At 39.0% G+C, this 17,355-nt stretch overlaps 1 protein-coding gene across 9 annotated transcripts in view; it reads left to right on the top strand.

The window, feature by feature from the left end:
• dab2ipa (DAB2 interacting protein a) overlaps positions 1-17,355 on the top strand; it is a 108,017-nt gene that overhangs the window by 73,583 nt on the left and 17,079 nt on the right. For 7 of the 9 annotated variants that reach the window (XM_046871285.1, XM_046871287.1, XM_046871290.1 and 4 more), the window contains 3 exons: positions 9,804-9,957; positions 12,328-12,426; positions 12,549-13,103. In XM_046871285.1, coding sequence (XP_046727241.1) covers positions 9,804-9,957; positions 12,328-12,426; positions 12,549-13,103 — 808 coding nt within the window. Of the gene's footprint in view, positions 1-1,919; positions 2,309-5,519; positions 5,671-9,803; positions 9,958-12,327; positions 12,427-12,548; positions 13,104-17,355 lie in introns of those variants that run through there. The other 2 variants (XM_046871294.1, XM_046871293.1) reach the window with 2 other exon arrangements.

Here is a 17,355-nt window from a genome sequence, read left to right as displayed (position 1 = left end):
TTGTATTCTCTAGAGACAGCAACCTGAGCACAGTATTTTAAAGACAATCTAAAATCCAAACTGACCTCCTATATATGACACTGCACTTCTATAACATTTACATTTGCGGCATTTGGCAGACGCCCTTATCCAGAGCGACTTACAACTGAGCAGGGAGGGTTTTAGGGTTTTGCTCAAGGGCCCAGCAGTGGCATATTGGTGGTGGGATTTGAACCTGTGATCTTCTGAGCCAAAGCCCAATGCCTTAACCACTGAGCTACCACCTCCCTCTCTATAACCCCATTTAGTTGTATACATTCCAAATGAAATACTTGTTCGATGTGCCTGTAAGAATTGAATGATGATTTTCTTCAGAATTTGTTGTTTTGCAAGTTTAAAGCACTTAAATACTTCCTATTTGTTTGGGGTTTTTTTACTTTCTTTGTATACATCGTTTAGTGTAGCAAAAATATATACATATATATTGCATTATAGCATTCATACCAAACCATCGTTTCCTCATTTGAACCTCTAGATTGTTAATAATAACAGTTGCATTATAGTAATACTAATGTGTTAGGATAAAAAAGACGAGATACTGTTGTGTGAAAACTGATGTTGGTAGCAAATTAGCGTAATTTTTTTGTTCCATCTCTAGAATGAAGTAATTAATAATTTTTTCTCATTTGTATTCAAAGCTCTTTGTATTTTTTCATTTAGAAAGTGATGTGCTTAAAAGGCCAAAACAGATTTCTAGTTGCTTGCTTTCAATTTAATATATTCTTTAAAAAAATTCCCTCTGAATGTATTGAAACAGCAAGGACAGGTATTTTCTTTGTTTTTGCTATACAGAGAATTTGTTCTCCAATAAACTTTATGTTGGTTTATGCATTTAAACCACGAACACAGTTTTTACTGGCAAAATTTAGCGCTCACACCAAGACATTCAGAGATATTAATGGGTCAAGACATCAAATCTACTGTGTGTATCTGGGCAACAGGTAACATCCATAAGACGCTTGTTATTTGTATTCAATTTTTTAAAAAGTTGTCATCGCATCCGGATGAAGGTTTTTTTGACTGTGCTTATTTATTTATTTTCTAAGTGGCAAAACTCATTTAGTTCTTCATCCATCTATCAATCCTTTCACTCATCTACCAATCCATCCATCCCTCCATCAACCAATCTATCCGTCCATCCATACACCCAATTATACATTTATCCATCCATCCATCCATCCATCCATCCATCCATCCATCCATCCATCCATCCATCCATCCATCTGTCTATTTACATATTACCCATACATGCAATTACTCATTGATCAATTCATTTAATCAACCCCACCCATCCACCAATCCATCCACCCACTCATCCATCCATCCAGCCATTGTCAGAAGGAATCACACAACAGCCATATATACAAATACTAGTAGAAAAATATTTTCCTGTCTAAGATCTGTATATTGTTCTCGCAGGCTCTTTAGATTCAGGTTATTACATTAATATCATGTAACTGCTCACGTTAACAATGCAAATCAGGAGCGTGTTAAGTAACACCAATTTAAAAACCTAATAAAACCCATATAACCATTATCAAAACCCAACTAGATATTAGTGATGTTCTTTAATTTGAAATGTCGTGCAGCCTGATTTCCCCCATGCTGAGGAAGCATTTTATCATCACTCCCAACACACCATCAGTAGTTTTGAACTTTTTCTTTAAGGGACTTTCCTGCTGGGTGTTTTATAATTGCAGGAAGAAGGGGCTGGTCCCAGTGCAGGGCCGAGACCATTGTATGACAAAAGGAGCACAGGACAAAGACCACACACACACACACACACACACACACACACACACACACACACGCAAACACACACACACACATATACAGCAGGCTAGGGGGCAGGGCCAGCTCACACTGTGCTGAACGTTCCTCAGCATACAGGAACAAACAGGAACAGTAGTGAGAGAAAAGAGAAACATGGTGATAGAAAGAGGGAGTGATGGAAAGAGAGGTTGATGATGAGAGATCTCCTGCTTGGTGCAGCTTATAGCGTGATACAGGAAGCGAGGAAGTTGTGGCCCACTTAATAGAGAGGGGCGGATCAGATCAGAGCTTGCTCTCTCTCTCTCTGAGAGTGGGGGAAAACGAGGAGGCTGGACCAAGCACAGAGAAAGAGGGGTGTGTGTTAGTGCGAGCAAGAGAGCGAGTGAGAGAGCGACAGAGAAATCTGCTTGCACGTGTTCTCTTCTCCTCTCCATCATCACCACCACCACCACTACCTCATCCTCAGCTGCGCACGAGCATCCGTACAGAATGGCAGGTAAGTGTTTCGATCAGGACGCATAGTTCTGCACGTACAGTGCAGCGGACCAGAGAGAAATGTGGACGACTAAGGTTTAGGGAGCGAATGAGGAACAATGGGAGGCTGCTGGTTGGCTGAAGGCCAGGCATGAGGAAGGAACGAAACCGGGGGCCGCGATTGAAGGCGCAGAGCATCCGCACGCTCTGCTTTGTGCGAGCAGAGGTGCTGCGAGAGCGATGCAGATGAGAGCAAGATGTGCTATCTGTAATATCTGCACCATGCTGAGGGAAGGTTCATCGGGAGGGGTGGTGTTGAAGCATAGCTGTACCTCACGACCCCCCTCTGAATCTGGGTGGTGTCAGCAGCGCATGCTGATGAACGAGATGTAGAAGAGAGATTCAGGATGTAGAATATGCCCATAGGGTTCAGGTTTCTCCAGAGGTAAATAGTTTTTTCTGGTGCTCCTTTTCTTGCTTCCGTGCCTGTGTTTGTGACCGTATAGTGTGTATGCATAAAAAATCACACGTGTTCGGAAGTGTGATTTTCTAAAATCAGAAGATTGATGGAAATGTTCATGTGGGAAGAGAGCACATGTCAGGAGCACATGCATAAGGATGAAGATTCAATGCTATTTATGGTATAAGAAATGGACCATTATAAGCACCTTAATCTTTGATCTTTGGTTTTGATTTTATTTTTATTTTTTGACAAGCAACATTTTGACATGACAATAACATTTGTGGATATCTAAATTCTTACAGGAAAAAAAAAATTCACTGTAAAGCATGTTTGTACTTTAAAGCATTTAATGGTTTTATATAGAGAGAAATATACATTTTCGAAATGCAAATTGTTGGGCACCTAAACAAAATAATTTGGTGTGCAAATTTTCAAGAGGCCCTTTGATTGATGGTTCTATAAGCCCTTATTAGTTAGTCACAATTGAACACTATTAGAAATTTTGTAATATATTGTTGGCTCTTTGCAGCTGGAAATGGTTGGTTAGTTAATTGTGACTCCTGCTTGCTACATAAATAGATGAATGACATAACAGATAGATTTTGCTGCCATATATAAAAATTCACGAACATATTTTGTGTACATTTGCTACTTTTAATAAAATATTTTATCGAAGTTTACACAATCTGCAGCTGCAAATCTGCAGTTCCATTTTTCCAATCTCTTTATACCTTTATTCAATATCTAGATTAATCAAAACTGTACATTTGCAATATTTCTATAAAGCTAATCTGGCTAGCTTCTTTATCTCAGCCTTCTGTTTAGATTTTCTGGCCTGGAAATAAGCCCCTGCCCCCATTCCCCCTGTCCCCCCCAGTCAAAGCAGATCAGCTTTGATCCTTACTCGCTGAAAGGTTACTCAGGAGGCATATGAGGTTTCACCAGAAAGGGGTGGGTTCATTCGGAGAGAAGGAAAATGGCCTGCTAAATAAAATAGCTGCTGATTTGAGATCTTACATTTCTGTGATTTTTATTTTCCCCTTGTGTTTATTTCGAAAGAAATTTCACAGTCGGTCGTTAACATTTTTTGCCATTTCGGCACGCACAGGTTGTAAAGATATGCAGTCGTGCGTTTGCATTTGTCTAGCGAATCAGGTTCAGATGATCCGTCTGGTTCGGCTTGTTTCCTGGCAGGTTTGGGATGAGACCTGCCATGGCTTTAGACTGGCATGCAGGAGAGTAAAGCCTGTCTGGCCTTTATGGCCTTCACTGTTGATTCCAAGAGGAATAAATTGGGTGGAAAGGACTCATAGTGAGTGAGAGGCGAAAATACATTTGCGGAGCACACCTTGGAGATTTCTTTCTCATAGATCTGATGTGATTTCTTCACATCGCATTATAGCCATTTTGGCCTCATAAACAAATGGCCTGGAAGCATGTGAACTCCAAAAGTCAGAGTGAGGTCTTGCTTCATCAAACACTTGGCCGAGGTTAGTAGAGATATGGCAGTGCATTTTAATGGGCTCCCTGTAGACAAAGCTGTGCTTTTGCTGTTGCTTCTGTTTGAGGTACTTTTTTTTTTTTTCAATAGACCATGAGAAAGAGAAATAAAGTTTTAGAGCTCAGTTGAGCATATTTTGTATTGGGATGTGCAAATGTTTATATTACGGTCATGAGGATTGATTTATATGTAATAGATTTGTCTTAGAATGATTGACACATGAATAATATAATTGTTTCGCTTTAGAAAAGCCCTATTACAGCTTCTTAGATATTGAATTACTGTACAGCTGGTCATTTTAAAGCCCTGCATTCTGCCACAGCAAATGAGTTGCTTTGAGAAAGAGGTTTGTCAGTTTAAGGGCTGACCCTGTCAGTACAGTAGCTGGTGGGATTACGTAAGCTGTCTGGGTGAGTAATAAACTCAGCTGGCTTCAGAAGAATTGTGTCTTTATTATCATGATGTTTTGGCTCAGCACTAAGTGGGGGTGCTTTCATCGAATTTGTTTTTGATTCGACTGAGTATTCCTGCACGGCCCTAATAAAATACACAATTATCATATTCATCTTAAAGCAAAAAATAAGACGTGCAGTTTTGTGCTTTTTTTAATTTTTTTTATTGCCAAGTTGTCTCTCCTTGTTTGAACACTCCCTCTTTTGCCCGTGCCACCGATTTCCTGACATGCAGCCTTTTTTTTTTTTTTGCATGGCAGTCATTTCCGATTTGAAGCAGAGCTCTCGAGGGAGGCACTCACTTCCTGTCAGTGAGTGTGGGAACCGTTCGGATGTGGAGTGCACAGCGCTCTGTTAGAACGAGAGCCTAGGACACACGTTCAGTCATGAGAGTTTAATTAGATGGCACACAGGTCCATGTCTCGCTGCTCGCTCTCTAACATTCGACCCATTGCTCAATTTTGTCCTTTCGTATAATCTAAGAAAGTCGAATTCTTTTTAAATTATAATTGTTTGATGGATGTTATCTATTATTTAATGTTCTCTGGTCATAAAAAGGCCCTCAACAGTAATGTTGGCTCCATTTGATTCAAACTAATGTGCCCCAGGTCATACAAATCCTCACACACACACACACACACACACACACCCCAGGAATGACCAGCACATTTTACATATTTCCCACTCAACCAAAATACCATGTTTTGAAAATAGAAATGCTTTGGGGAGAAGAGAGAAAAAAAAGGGTGTGTTCAAGGCTCACAGGATTGTTCCCTTGGGACACTCCGAGTCAACGCTGCACTGCAACCTGACTGCTCTCGCCAGTGTTTGAGCTCTGCTATTGAACATCATCATCACAGAACCACCGAAGAAGAAAACCGGGGAACATTGCATTAACGTATTGAACCAGTCCTTCGGTGGTCAGGTCCGTGTTTCAGTAGGATCATGGCCTATCGCTACGTTAAACAGTAAGTACTGTAAATGTGGCGCTTCTTCATGCTCTGTTTCTCTCTGTAGACGGCTGCAGCTTCTGCAAATGATGTGGCTCTGGTTAATAGACGAAAATAACTATTCAGTTGGTTTGATGAGAATCATAGTCTTTTAATAGGAATGTGAGGAAAAGGAGTAGGCTGGAATATAATCTACTGTATAGGCCATAAATATATCAATGTAGAATGCAGAATTAAATCTGTGCCGATTCACTTGTTGTGCATACGATTAGTATTTAGTATCACAGTACCAAAAAGACCCTTTCTGTTTCTCTGCAGCTGTGGTGACACCACCAACGTGCAGCCTTTTAATGACACCATTAAGCTGGATAATAAAATAATTAATGACTCACATCGAGCTCATTTTATAGGAGACATGCCCCACAGTGTGCATGTCTTTCAGTCAGGTTCAGATTGTCCTTTCCTTGTTGTTCTGCCTTCTTCTGCATTGCTGTGGATGACAGTGGCCCAGAAGTACCAATCACATTAACATACCAAAAACACAAATGCAACAGAAATACACATCAGCAGTATTTCAATGGCTCAGTTCTAATATTGGCATGAAAATGTTTGCATTCAAGTATCCATCAATGATCAGTTTGGATTTATATTGAACGGACATTTGATGTCATACAGATAAGCGTGTTTCCGTCTGAGTCTGGTTCCTCTCAGGGTTTCTTCTCAGGAAGGTTTTTCTAGCCACTCTTCTCACTGTCTTGCTCATTAGGGATAAGGCCGATAGGGACTATTTCTAATACTATTTGTTTCATTCTGTAAAGCCTATTGTCTGGGACAATGCCCATTGTTAAAAATGCTATACAAATAAAATAAATGTAATAAAGTGAATTGAATTGAACAAATAAAATGAATTGAATTGAATTGGATAAGAAAACCAAAGCTCCTTATTAAGCATCGTGTTTTTCGAATGAATATTATGTAAATGCTGCTTGATAAGAAATGAGCATACCCATAAAATTCAACAACAATACCTAAAAAACATGAGGCAGAAAAAAAATCGTATTACCAATAGCAGCAATAGCAAGAATGAAAGTAAAATCTGTGTATTGGGAGAATATGATGTTTAATGAGGACCTAACCCTTCCATTTGAAGTAAATGCAATTTTTGGTTACATTGTTGGATTTTCTAAATGCTGTTGTGTTTTTGTGTCCCATTTTAATTTTTATTTTTTTTGTCATGTTATCGATTTTGTTCGTATCATTTTCATCCATCATGTATTCTTTTGTGTATGTGTTTTTTTGGTTTTGGTTTTTTTGGAGTTACATTTTTTTCTTGCATTTTCTGATTTGCTATTACGCCCGTGGCGTATATTTGTATATTTTATACACGCTACTGTAATGAATATAATCTGTGCACGTAAACCTACAGCCGAATAACTCTGAGTCATAACCAGTAAGTCATAGCTCTCGTCCTGCATTAGTGTATCGCAGCAGGAAGGGAGGGTTTAGGAGGATTACGTTATCTCGATGTGCCGTGATCTCAGCATGCTGCATTGTGTGTGTGTGTGTGTGTGTGTGTGTGTGTGTGTGTGTGTGTGTGTGTGTCATATCCACGCCACTCCTGCAGGTCACATCGCTTGTGCTTAATGTTTGCTGGTGAAATTAATTCAGCGAGCAACAATTCAACACAAAATATTATAATAACCTTTTTATTTTAATTATTTATAATAATGTATTCTCATAAACTAATTACTAACAAGCAGGGTTTGAGTCCTTCAGCATTCTTAGACACATTGTTTAATCATACAAATGCATGAGAGTCAAATGCTCATCTGATGTTGGAGCCACAGCAGTTCTGAGCGCTTATGTACGAACGACTGATCAAAGGCTTTGTTTTGTTGTCGTTGTTGTTGTTGTTGTTCTGATGTACACTGTCTATGCTGATAATCACCATGAGGCTGTTTAACATTAACGTATTGCACATTTCCTCTGAGTCAGCAAGTATTCCTGCTTTAGAGGACAAATGAGTGTCTGAGATTGTGTATGATTTCCCATGGGGCTTTGGCGAGATCAGCAGAGAAAGTCGTTATTTTTTAATATCAGCTGTATGTCACGAGTTGTTTGTCACACCCTCAACTGCACCAAAGCAATGGGAAACAGGGATATATATCGAATCAGCGTTATGTATAACTACAAAAACGATGATGAGTTGTGCTCAGGATATCAGCGGTTAATGTTGCACTTTGTCTGGAGGGGTTTGATAGAAAGTGGTCTTATTGCTTTCGATCAGCACTGGGGTCGGAGTTGGCATGGTTTATTCCGAGCTTTCTCTAGCCATAAGAACTGTTCTGATGATGTCCCACAAACATGAAATCAACATATCAAACTGGACGTTTCATGTTTTTGGTGCTGTTCCTTTGAAGAGCTTCAATCTCGGGCTGATATTTGATGGCTCATAATCTGACCACACTTCTTTTTCCATCTCAAGGGTAATAATAGTGTTTTTGTTTTTTTTCTAATTTCTGGTTTTGCGTGGTGTTAGAACCAGGAAAACAAGCTCACCCTCCTACTGACAGATGTTAGCACTAACTCTACCTGAGGCCTTTTTTTCTCTTCACAGTGGATATCTTTAATTCATAGCTGTGATGGAGTAAGTGTGCACAAAGCCAGCTCTCAGCAGGTGCTTAATTGCCATGGTTTACTCTCAACATTGATTGGGACATGAGCTATTGGACAGACTCTCTATATTCAGCAACATAGCTGGCCTGGAAATTGGTGGACAGATTATGGATAAGTATGGGAAATCTCAGTCTAACAAGCATAAGTTTTAGTTTGGTTCTATTGCACCAGCTAGGAAATAGAGCAATATGAAATTAAAATACGCTTTTCTCATTTGCTATGGTGTAAAATCTCGTTTTCTGTAAAAGTCATTATCTGCAAATTTTCTGCATAACCCATGGGTGTTTTTAACTCCATAAACTGAAAGAGCAACTGTGGGTAATACCTCCAAATCCCAGTTGAAATAGAATAGTTCTAGGAAAGCTCATGACAGTAGTCTAAAAAAAATGTCTGGTAAAAAATTATAATAAATGTGTTTTGAACTTTGGCAATGTGCAAAAATGTCCATTGGTGGTCCATTTCCACTGATTAATGAAGGACAAGTGTCATGAGATTAATAAAGGTGGTTGATGAAAGTGTTTATTTCTTCGACCAGGTGATAGTCACATATCTAATTCTAACAAAAGCTTGACAGTGAAAGATACAGAGACCATACAGTACTTTAAAAACGGTGCTTAAAAAGACATAATAAGACACTGGAGATGGTGACCAGTGATGTGACAGTTGTGGCATGCAGAGGGTTGATAGGTAATGGTTGATGGTTAACGATTTTGCTGTAATCCTTACAAAAGGAAGGAACTGGGCAATACTTATTAATCACAGACCACAAGAAAGCATATTGAGTGGCCTGTTTTGACTGTAATTCTATTGAACACTTTTGTGAATTGGAATGCTGACTGCTCTCTAGGCCTCCTCACCCTACATCAATACCTGTCTTTACTAATGCCTTTGTGGCTGAACGATGACAAATCTCCACAAGGATACACTCCAAAACGTAGTGGAACATCTTCGCAGTGGAGTGGAGATTATTATAATGAGCAAATTATTCGCATATGGGGAGTAAATGTGAAATAGGATGTTCAAAAAACACATACAAATCTGATAGTCAAGTGTCTGTAAAATGTTGTCCATGTAGTGTATGAACATTTATGGCATTTGGCAACTGAGCAGGGTGTTTTAAGGGCGTAGCACAAGGGCCCAGCAGTGGCAGCGTGGTGGAGATTGGGTTTAAACTTCTGATTCAAAGTCAAGGTCTTAACCAGTGAGCTACTAATTCTCCTATATATTAATGTGTTTATATACATATAGCAGCTTGTGCTAAATAATCAAACCTTTATCAAGTTGTGATCAAACCAATAATATCTATAGTCTCTTTTCCTGGTGTGATTATTTGGTAAGGACCTCATTGGTCCTTATTAGTTGTACTACCAGAACCCTGCTACACACAAAAGTTGTCACTAGCATCATTATTTCTCAATACAAAATACAAAACATCAAGTATTCTGGCTTAATCTTTTCTTCTCTCTCCCCATCAGATCCCATCTGATGCCGAGGCTGAAAGAGTCGAGGTCTCACGAGTCGTTGCTCAGTCCCAGCAGTGCAGTGGAAGCTCTGGATCTCAGTATGGAGGAGGAAGTGCTCATCAAACCCGTGCACAGCAGCATCCTAGGCCAGGACTTCTGTTTCGAGGTCAGTGGACTGAGCTCTGATCTTCAACCTCAACATTATTAAGCATTCAATCTAATATGTATCAATGAGGTTGGGTTGCACTCACTTGCTTAGGTCAGCACCATCGACAGGGCAGTTTCCTGGCACACACCAATATCATGTACTGAATGTTCGAGTGGGTTGCAGAAAAAGTGGGATCGACCAGGAAATCATTTGCATATGCTCTGGTTTACAGTAATACAAGGAAATATGTGGGAGATGAACAAAATGATTTTATCACTGATATATCAGTGATTGACATTTGCATACATGCTAACTGTAGGTCTGTTTATTGTGCCATAAGCAAATAGTTTGCTGGGAATTTGATCTGCTTATTAAATGTGTGTGGAGTATCTCATGCACACTTTCTTATAGACTGGCCTTTGATATAAGAAACCACATAATGTCTTAGCAGAACCCAAAAAAATCCAGTTTAAGTGATATAGGGAAGCAATGTGGTGGTTTAGGTTTGATCATTATTAAAGGAATTCTCTAGCATTCTCAGTTGCTCTGAGTACCCCTTAGTACCCTTTGTATAAGTAAGCATTGAGTATCCAGTTTTTTCTTTAATTTTTTATTTCATTTGAGTATTACGTTAGATCAGGGGTCACCAACCTTTTTGAAACTGAGAGCTACTTCTTGGGTACTGATCAATGTGAAGGGCTACCAGTTTGATACACACAGTTTTCAGTTTGATCTGAAATAACAAATTTGCTCAATTTATGTTATTATTAATAATTAATGATATTCATCTATGTGAAGACACTGATCCTGTTAATGATTTCTCATAATATTTATCAACAATGATTTAACAAAGTAGGAAACAGCTATTTTTAGAAAAGGCCCGTGGGCTACTCATGTGGTCCTGCCTGTTGCCCGCCGGCTTTAGATATTACGCTTAGACAAAAAACAAAGAGAATATCTGGCAACGTCAGTGCGAATCTCTTTGTCGCTTGGCTTGGCGCAGGGCTGCAACCTTTTGTCCGAATTGCCCCTGTTTTTGTCCTGATCACTACTCAGTGGAGCTGAGCATGGCCCAGATTGCTGACATGGTCTCAGTTACACCCTGGCCAGCTGGCAGCTGGATGCCTCATACCAGAAAGAGGAAGGGAGAGAACAATTAATAGCAGGGTTTTTTTTAAAAGTAAGTAAATTACAATATATATTATTAGAGGGGCACTAATATGTACAGTATATATACACATATATATATATATATATATATATATATATATATATATATATATATATATATATATATATATATATATATATATAGTATTTCTTCTTCCGTATATGATTAATTGGTACTATTAATAATCACTACTGTAGAACAAGTGATTACAGGGGTAATGGGAAGGGAAGAGAATCTAATCAGGCTATGTGGATATTACACATATTATCTCCTACTAGCAAAGACTGATACCCCGGTCTTTAAAACCCAATGAATGATCACAGAACTATTATGTGCCCTGCACTTGCATATTTTAAGCCATATCAATGTAATGCTCTAACATTATTACAATGCACTGTACTTTATTGGTAATATGTCTAAAAGTATTTAATCTAGTGGTAGTGCATTATATATATATATATATATATATATATTCCAAATTATGTTTAGTTCAAGCGAAATCCAAATGATTTATAATTACATCAGTGCTCTAAACCCAGAAAGGCATGTCACTGTTTATACAATGAAAGTTCTGTGTATTCAGAAATGGGTTGTGCATCTGCTTAGGTTGATTTTCTGGGTTATTCAGATTATTGTTATTCAGATTGTGTAAATGGCCTGGGTGTAATTTTATGTAATCGGACCTTTACAAAAACTGAATACATTTTTATCTAAAGTACTGTAGAAGACTGAAATTTTTCAAAAATGTTTGCGCTTTCATTCATGACATTCTAGTAGGAGATTTTGCTTTGTAAGCATTAGTATATGAAGAAAGCCTGCAATCCTGTTAATGTAATGAAAATCCACTACCGGGGGCTCAAGCACCGTTGTTAGAAGTAGAAAACGATCCAAAAAAAAGGTGCAGTGTAACAATTTTCTTTCCCCAATCGATTGCAATGGAACCAATGATGATTTCATGATTTGAGTTTCTCCCCACCCTCACTCTGGGATTGCATTTAATAGGAAGAAGTGCATTTAATAGGAGTGCTTTCTGTGTTTGGGATATTCGATCTCACTATACTTTGGCCAATTGTGATTACTCCCCACTTGAGGGGACCTTCTTCAGTGGATGAGAGCTGAGTACACAATGGAGGATAACTTGAGCTTAATGTCCATTTACCCATTTCTTTGCTCTTAACTCCTTTTATATTAGCATTGCATCCACTGTGTAATTACAGGTAACTACATCAACAGGAAGTAAATGCTTCTCTTGTCGGTCGGCAGCAGAGAGAGAGAAATGGATGGAGAATCTCAGGCGAGCCGTGCATCCCAACAAGGTAAGTTGACATGGTGAAGTGATGTGAATAAAGGTATTTTAAAATGTAATTTTATGTAAGCTTTGATTGACTGAGACTCTTGATTTGATTGTGATGTTTTATACATTTGTATATTTGTTCAGGACAACAGTCGTCGGGTGGAGAACATGCTAAAATGTTGGATTATTGAAGCCAAGGACTTGCCTGCCAAGAAAAAGTACTTCTGTGAACTGTGTCTCGATGACACGCTTTACGCTCGGACTACCTGCAAGCTCAAAACGGACAATGTTTTCTGGGGCGAACACTTCGAATTCAACAACCTGCCATCGGTCAAGAGCATCACTGTGCACCTGTACAAAGAAACAGACAAGAAGAAGAAGAAGGACAAGAACAATTATGTGGGGCTGGTCAACATCCCTGTTGCTGCTGTGACGGGACGGCAGTTTGTGGAGAAGTGGTACACGGTGAGCACTCCTAACCCCAGCAAGGGCAAAGCCCCGGGGCCCATGGTGCGCATGAAATGTCGCTACCAGAGTATGAGCATCCTCCCCATGGAGCAGTACAAAGAGTTTGCTGAGTACATAACCAACAACTACATGCTCCTCTGTTCAGTCCTTGAGCCAGCAATCAGTGTCAAGAGCAAGGAGGAGATGGCATGTGCACTCGTGCATATTCTTCAAAGCACCGGCAAGGCAAAGGTAAGAAAAAATGGGTCTACTCTTTGATTAAATCTCAGCATACCTCTGAGGGATTTGTGAAAGTGCATTTTATTTTGCATCGTCTTTAATGTGAGAATTCATCTGAGGGAGCCCTGTGTGGAATCCTACAAAATTAATGGGGGGTTTTAAAGGGTAGTTACGCTTTGGAGAGGAAGAACCCATAATAATTAAAAAGAAAAACCTTTATGGCAAGTGGCAAGATTCATTTGTTTCATAAGTCAATTCTAGAATCCTTGGTTTATACTGAACCTTACAGTCTATGCTGTCTAGGCTATATTCCTACCCTGTCCCCAGAGGGTCTCTTGGATAAGCAGAGAGTCTCAAATCTATGAAAGTGAATAACGCTTACCTGTAAAAAAAAAACCCTCACAAAACCCATTCTAAAGATTTAGCTTCATTTGAATTATTATGCTTGTTTTTTCGTTAAAATATTTTCTAGTGTGCCAACTATATCTTGTAGTGCTCCTCTTTTTTCCACAATTTACTTATCTAATGTTATGTCGGATATGGAATTATGTCATCTAAATTGAAAAGTTGCTGGATGAAGCCCATGGTTGCAAAGTAGACATCAACTAATCGGTTTAACAGCTTTTAGAACTGGACACCTCAGCAGAATCTAGCTTTTTCTCATCCTTATTCCAAGTCTGCTGTCTGACAGCAGGGTCGATAGATGAAAACAATGGAGATAGGCCTGACGCTTTTCATGGAATTGTTGGAGGCGTGAGTGCTCTTATTGTCTTCATTAACTCGAATGCGCAGCGTGTTTTGGCACTGATTGTCTTCATAAATCAGTTCGGAATGAGGTGGCAACACGTCCAAAAGCTCTCAGCCTCATTCTGTATCACTCATTTCACTTCATCGATTCCTCTTGGCGAAAACAGAGTGGCTTTTTCTGCCACTCTCAGAAATTTGAAACATTAAACTAAAGTAGATTTGAAGGAGCTGGCATGTCGTATGACTATCCCCACTGTGGTCTACTTATAAGAGCTGTGTGATACGATTATATCACATGCTAAGCTTTTAAGACATAATTTCCCATATGGCAAGTTATCCAGTAATATATCCAGTAAAATGTATGATATAATTTAAAATATATTAGAATATTTAGCGTACCACCTGTTCCCCAGCAGTCTGGCATGAATATCGCATAAAATTTAACATGTGGCAATAAGGACATGTACTCAAACATCAAATCTGTAAAATTACATAAGTATCTATTGACCATAATGATAAAGTTTATTATTTTCATTTATGGTGCCACTGAATACTAGTGGTTTGAATGTACACCATTTGCCCAAGAGTTTCTGAACACATCCATACGTGGTCCAAGCCACAAAGTCACAGCTATACAATTGCCTAGAAAGTCTTTCTATAATGTAACATTACATTTTCCTTGAAGTCTCCATGAAAATGTGGTGTGCTTGAGTGGAGCTTGTGTGTCCTGCATAGACCCTAAAACTCAAGCCCACCGAACACCTTCTGGATGAACTGGCACACGGAATGCACCCCAGACCTCCTCACCTCAGAATCAGTGCCTGACCTCACTAATGCTCTTATGACTAAAGGAACACAAATGACAGCAGCCCTGCTTGTAACTGTAGCCTTTGGAGGAGAGTAGCGGTTATAGTGACATCAAAAGATGGTCTTTATCTAGAATGGGATGTTCAATAATCAGATTTGATGATGGATTGACAAAATTGTAAATTGAATGGATCTGGCGGTAGGAATATTATTTGCAACATTAGCTGCTTTACCAAATATGTTCATCACAAACCAAGAGTTTTACAATAAAATAAAGCAAGAATTAAATAAATGAGTAATAATAATAAAAAGTCATCAATAAATTGGCATAAAACAGTTTTAGCGTGTTGGATTATAAAATTACAATAAAAAAGAAATAAATTCATTGGTGTGCTGTTAGCCTAGGCATTACGAAAATTCAAATCAAAAGATTACTTATTGATTATAAAAGATTATAATCCCATCCTAATAGCCATTAATGAGGTTTTGCATGTTGCTGTGCACTGTGGAGTTTTGTTTTTATTCAAATTCTGTTCTTGTCTTCATGCCCAATGAAAGACTTTTATTGGCCACAGAACTTGTAATCTATCATTTCTGGGCCGGCTAAATTGCTCAGTGGCGGTCTTAGCCTGTCATTAGTGCTGAGCTATATCAAGTCAGTTATGCTATGCTCTGTCATTATACACAGCATTAGTCAGGGAGTATATTGGGAGTGTATTGTCTTTCATTAGCAGAGGCCGGAGCTGGTCAGCATCCGTATTGTCTTTCATTAAGCCGTGACATGGTTACCATAAACAAGGTCAATCAGGGTCACCTCGCATGCCATTGGCTTCCTGGTTTTGTCCGGAGGTCAGCGAGCAGTCATGAATGAGGGGAAGTTTGAAGCCAGATTGCATGAACGATGCACATTGTGGTCAGAGTGGATTTCTATTTTTATGTTTGATGTTTTCAAACTGTAGACATTATGCTTTAGGCTTTAGACGGCTTTTGCCATATAATAAAACTTTCCCCTCGCATAATGGCTACATTTGCACAAGCGGGAGAAATAATATCTCAGAATATCGATACCATGAATCTAAAACCAATTACAACAGAGGCAAGTCTGACACAGGATTAAAGAACTATTGTGTTTGTGGAGTGAGTATTGATCATACTGGGGCAGGGTCATTGGTCATTGAATCAGTTCCCTGTGGAGGTCTGATGGAGTGTGTGCACAGTGCGACTGAGGTGGGGATCCGGAGCCTCTGCACCCCTGCTAATGAGCTCTTATTCATGCAGCCACAGCTGAAGGGGTCTCACTGGAATTCGCGCAAGAGTGATGATGTGTGGGTGCGCATATGCAACTGTCTGTATGTGTGTGCACATGTGTATGTGTGTGTGAGTGTGCAGAAACTCATTTTTCTGCTGGCCCATTTTGAGAGGCTCAGGTCATTAGTCAAGAGCCTGGGGCTCTTTTCAAGCACCCAACCCCCACCACTTACACACATACTGACACAGTAACCCACTCTTACTGCCATTTTAACAACTTCTAGATACCTACCGTAGCGCAACCTGTCATCTGTGTCGCTTCTGGAGGTTTGATAAAATGCCACTTCAAACCATAACCGATAAATTCCATTCAAACTCTTTATTTCGTCTTAGTGGTATGATGGCAATAATTTGAAATGATAGAGGATTAAAGCTTGATAGATTGGTTGATTGTTAGAATGTGGTTTCTCTGTTCCATTGTTTTTCCCATAGCACAATGTTACACAGCAGACATCTGTATTTCTCTAGAGAGGTTTAGTCCTTAAAGTTGCAGGTTGAAGTGGTGAATCACTGTTAGAAGCCTTATAGTTCATAATAATCATGTATTTTCAGTCTTTGCATTTTTCTAGTTTAGAAATAAGCCTAAAGTATAATATTTGCTATGTTGAAGTTTTCTGTAAGGAGGTGTAGTTTCTGTCAAAAGTACACACATAATCTTTTTTTTTTTTAGCATTTTTGAGACATATGCATGTTTCCTTTGTTTACATGCAACAAACTAGATAAAAGGATTGGACAGTGAATGACTGGAAGAAAGTTTCCAGGACAGTTAAGACCAAAGTTGACATTTGTGGCTTTAACAGAAGAACCTATGTAAGATGCAGAACATGAGAGAAGATGTTTGACTGCCTCACACCCACAGTGAAACGTAGAGCTGAAAGCTTAATGCTTTGGAGTTGTTTTGGAGCAGGGAAGGTTGTAGACTTTCCAGGTGAAACTGAACCAACATGGCAACCATTCAAAACAACTCTATGCAATTCCATCAGGACTGCAGCTAATTGGAACCAAATTCACCACACAACAAGCTAATGACCCGAAGTATACCTCCAAGCTCTGTAAGCATTATTTAGAGTGAAAACAGTCGGCTGAAGTGTAATATATGATTGATTGGCCTGCCCAGTCTCTGAACCTAAATCTTATTAAACTACTCTGGGATGAACTGGTTCGCAAGATCAGAAAGAAATCTCCAACTAGTGAAGAAAAGCTTTAGAAAAATTTTACAAGGTGTGTAGAGCTGTTATTCATGCTAAGGGAGGTTTTTTTTTTTTTTAAACATCTATAAATTGATTTATTATTATCTTAGATCTTTATACTGTTTTAATACTTAGTTTTTTGCATATAAACAAGAGGAACATGCAGGTGTCTCTCAAAAACAATAAAACACTAGGTGTTTCCAAACTATTGA

Source organism: Silurus meridionalis, chromosome 17 (genome assembly GCF_014805685.1).
Source record: "Silurus meridionalis isolate SWU-2019-XX chromosome 17, ASM1480568v1, whole genome shotgun sequence".
Classification (NCBI taxonomy): domain Eukaryota; kingdom Metazoa; phylum Chordata; class Actinopteri; order Siluriformes; family Siluridae; genus Silurus; species Silurus meridionalis.
The sequence above is the reverse complement of the archived record's forward strand: the minus strand, read 5'-3'. Positions and strand labels throughout refer to the sequence as shown.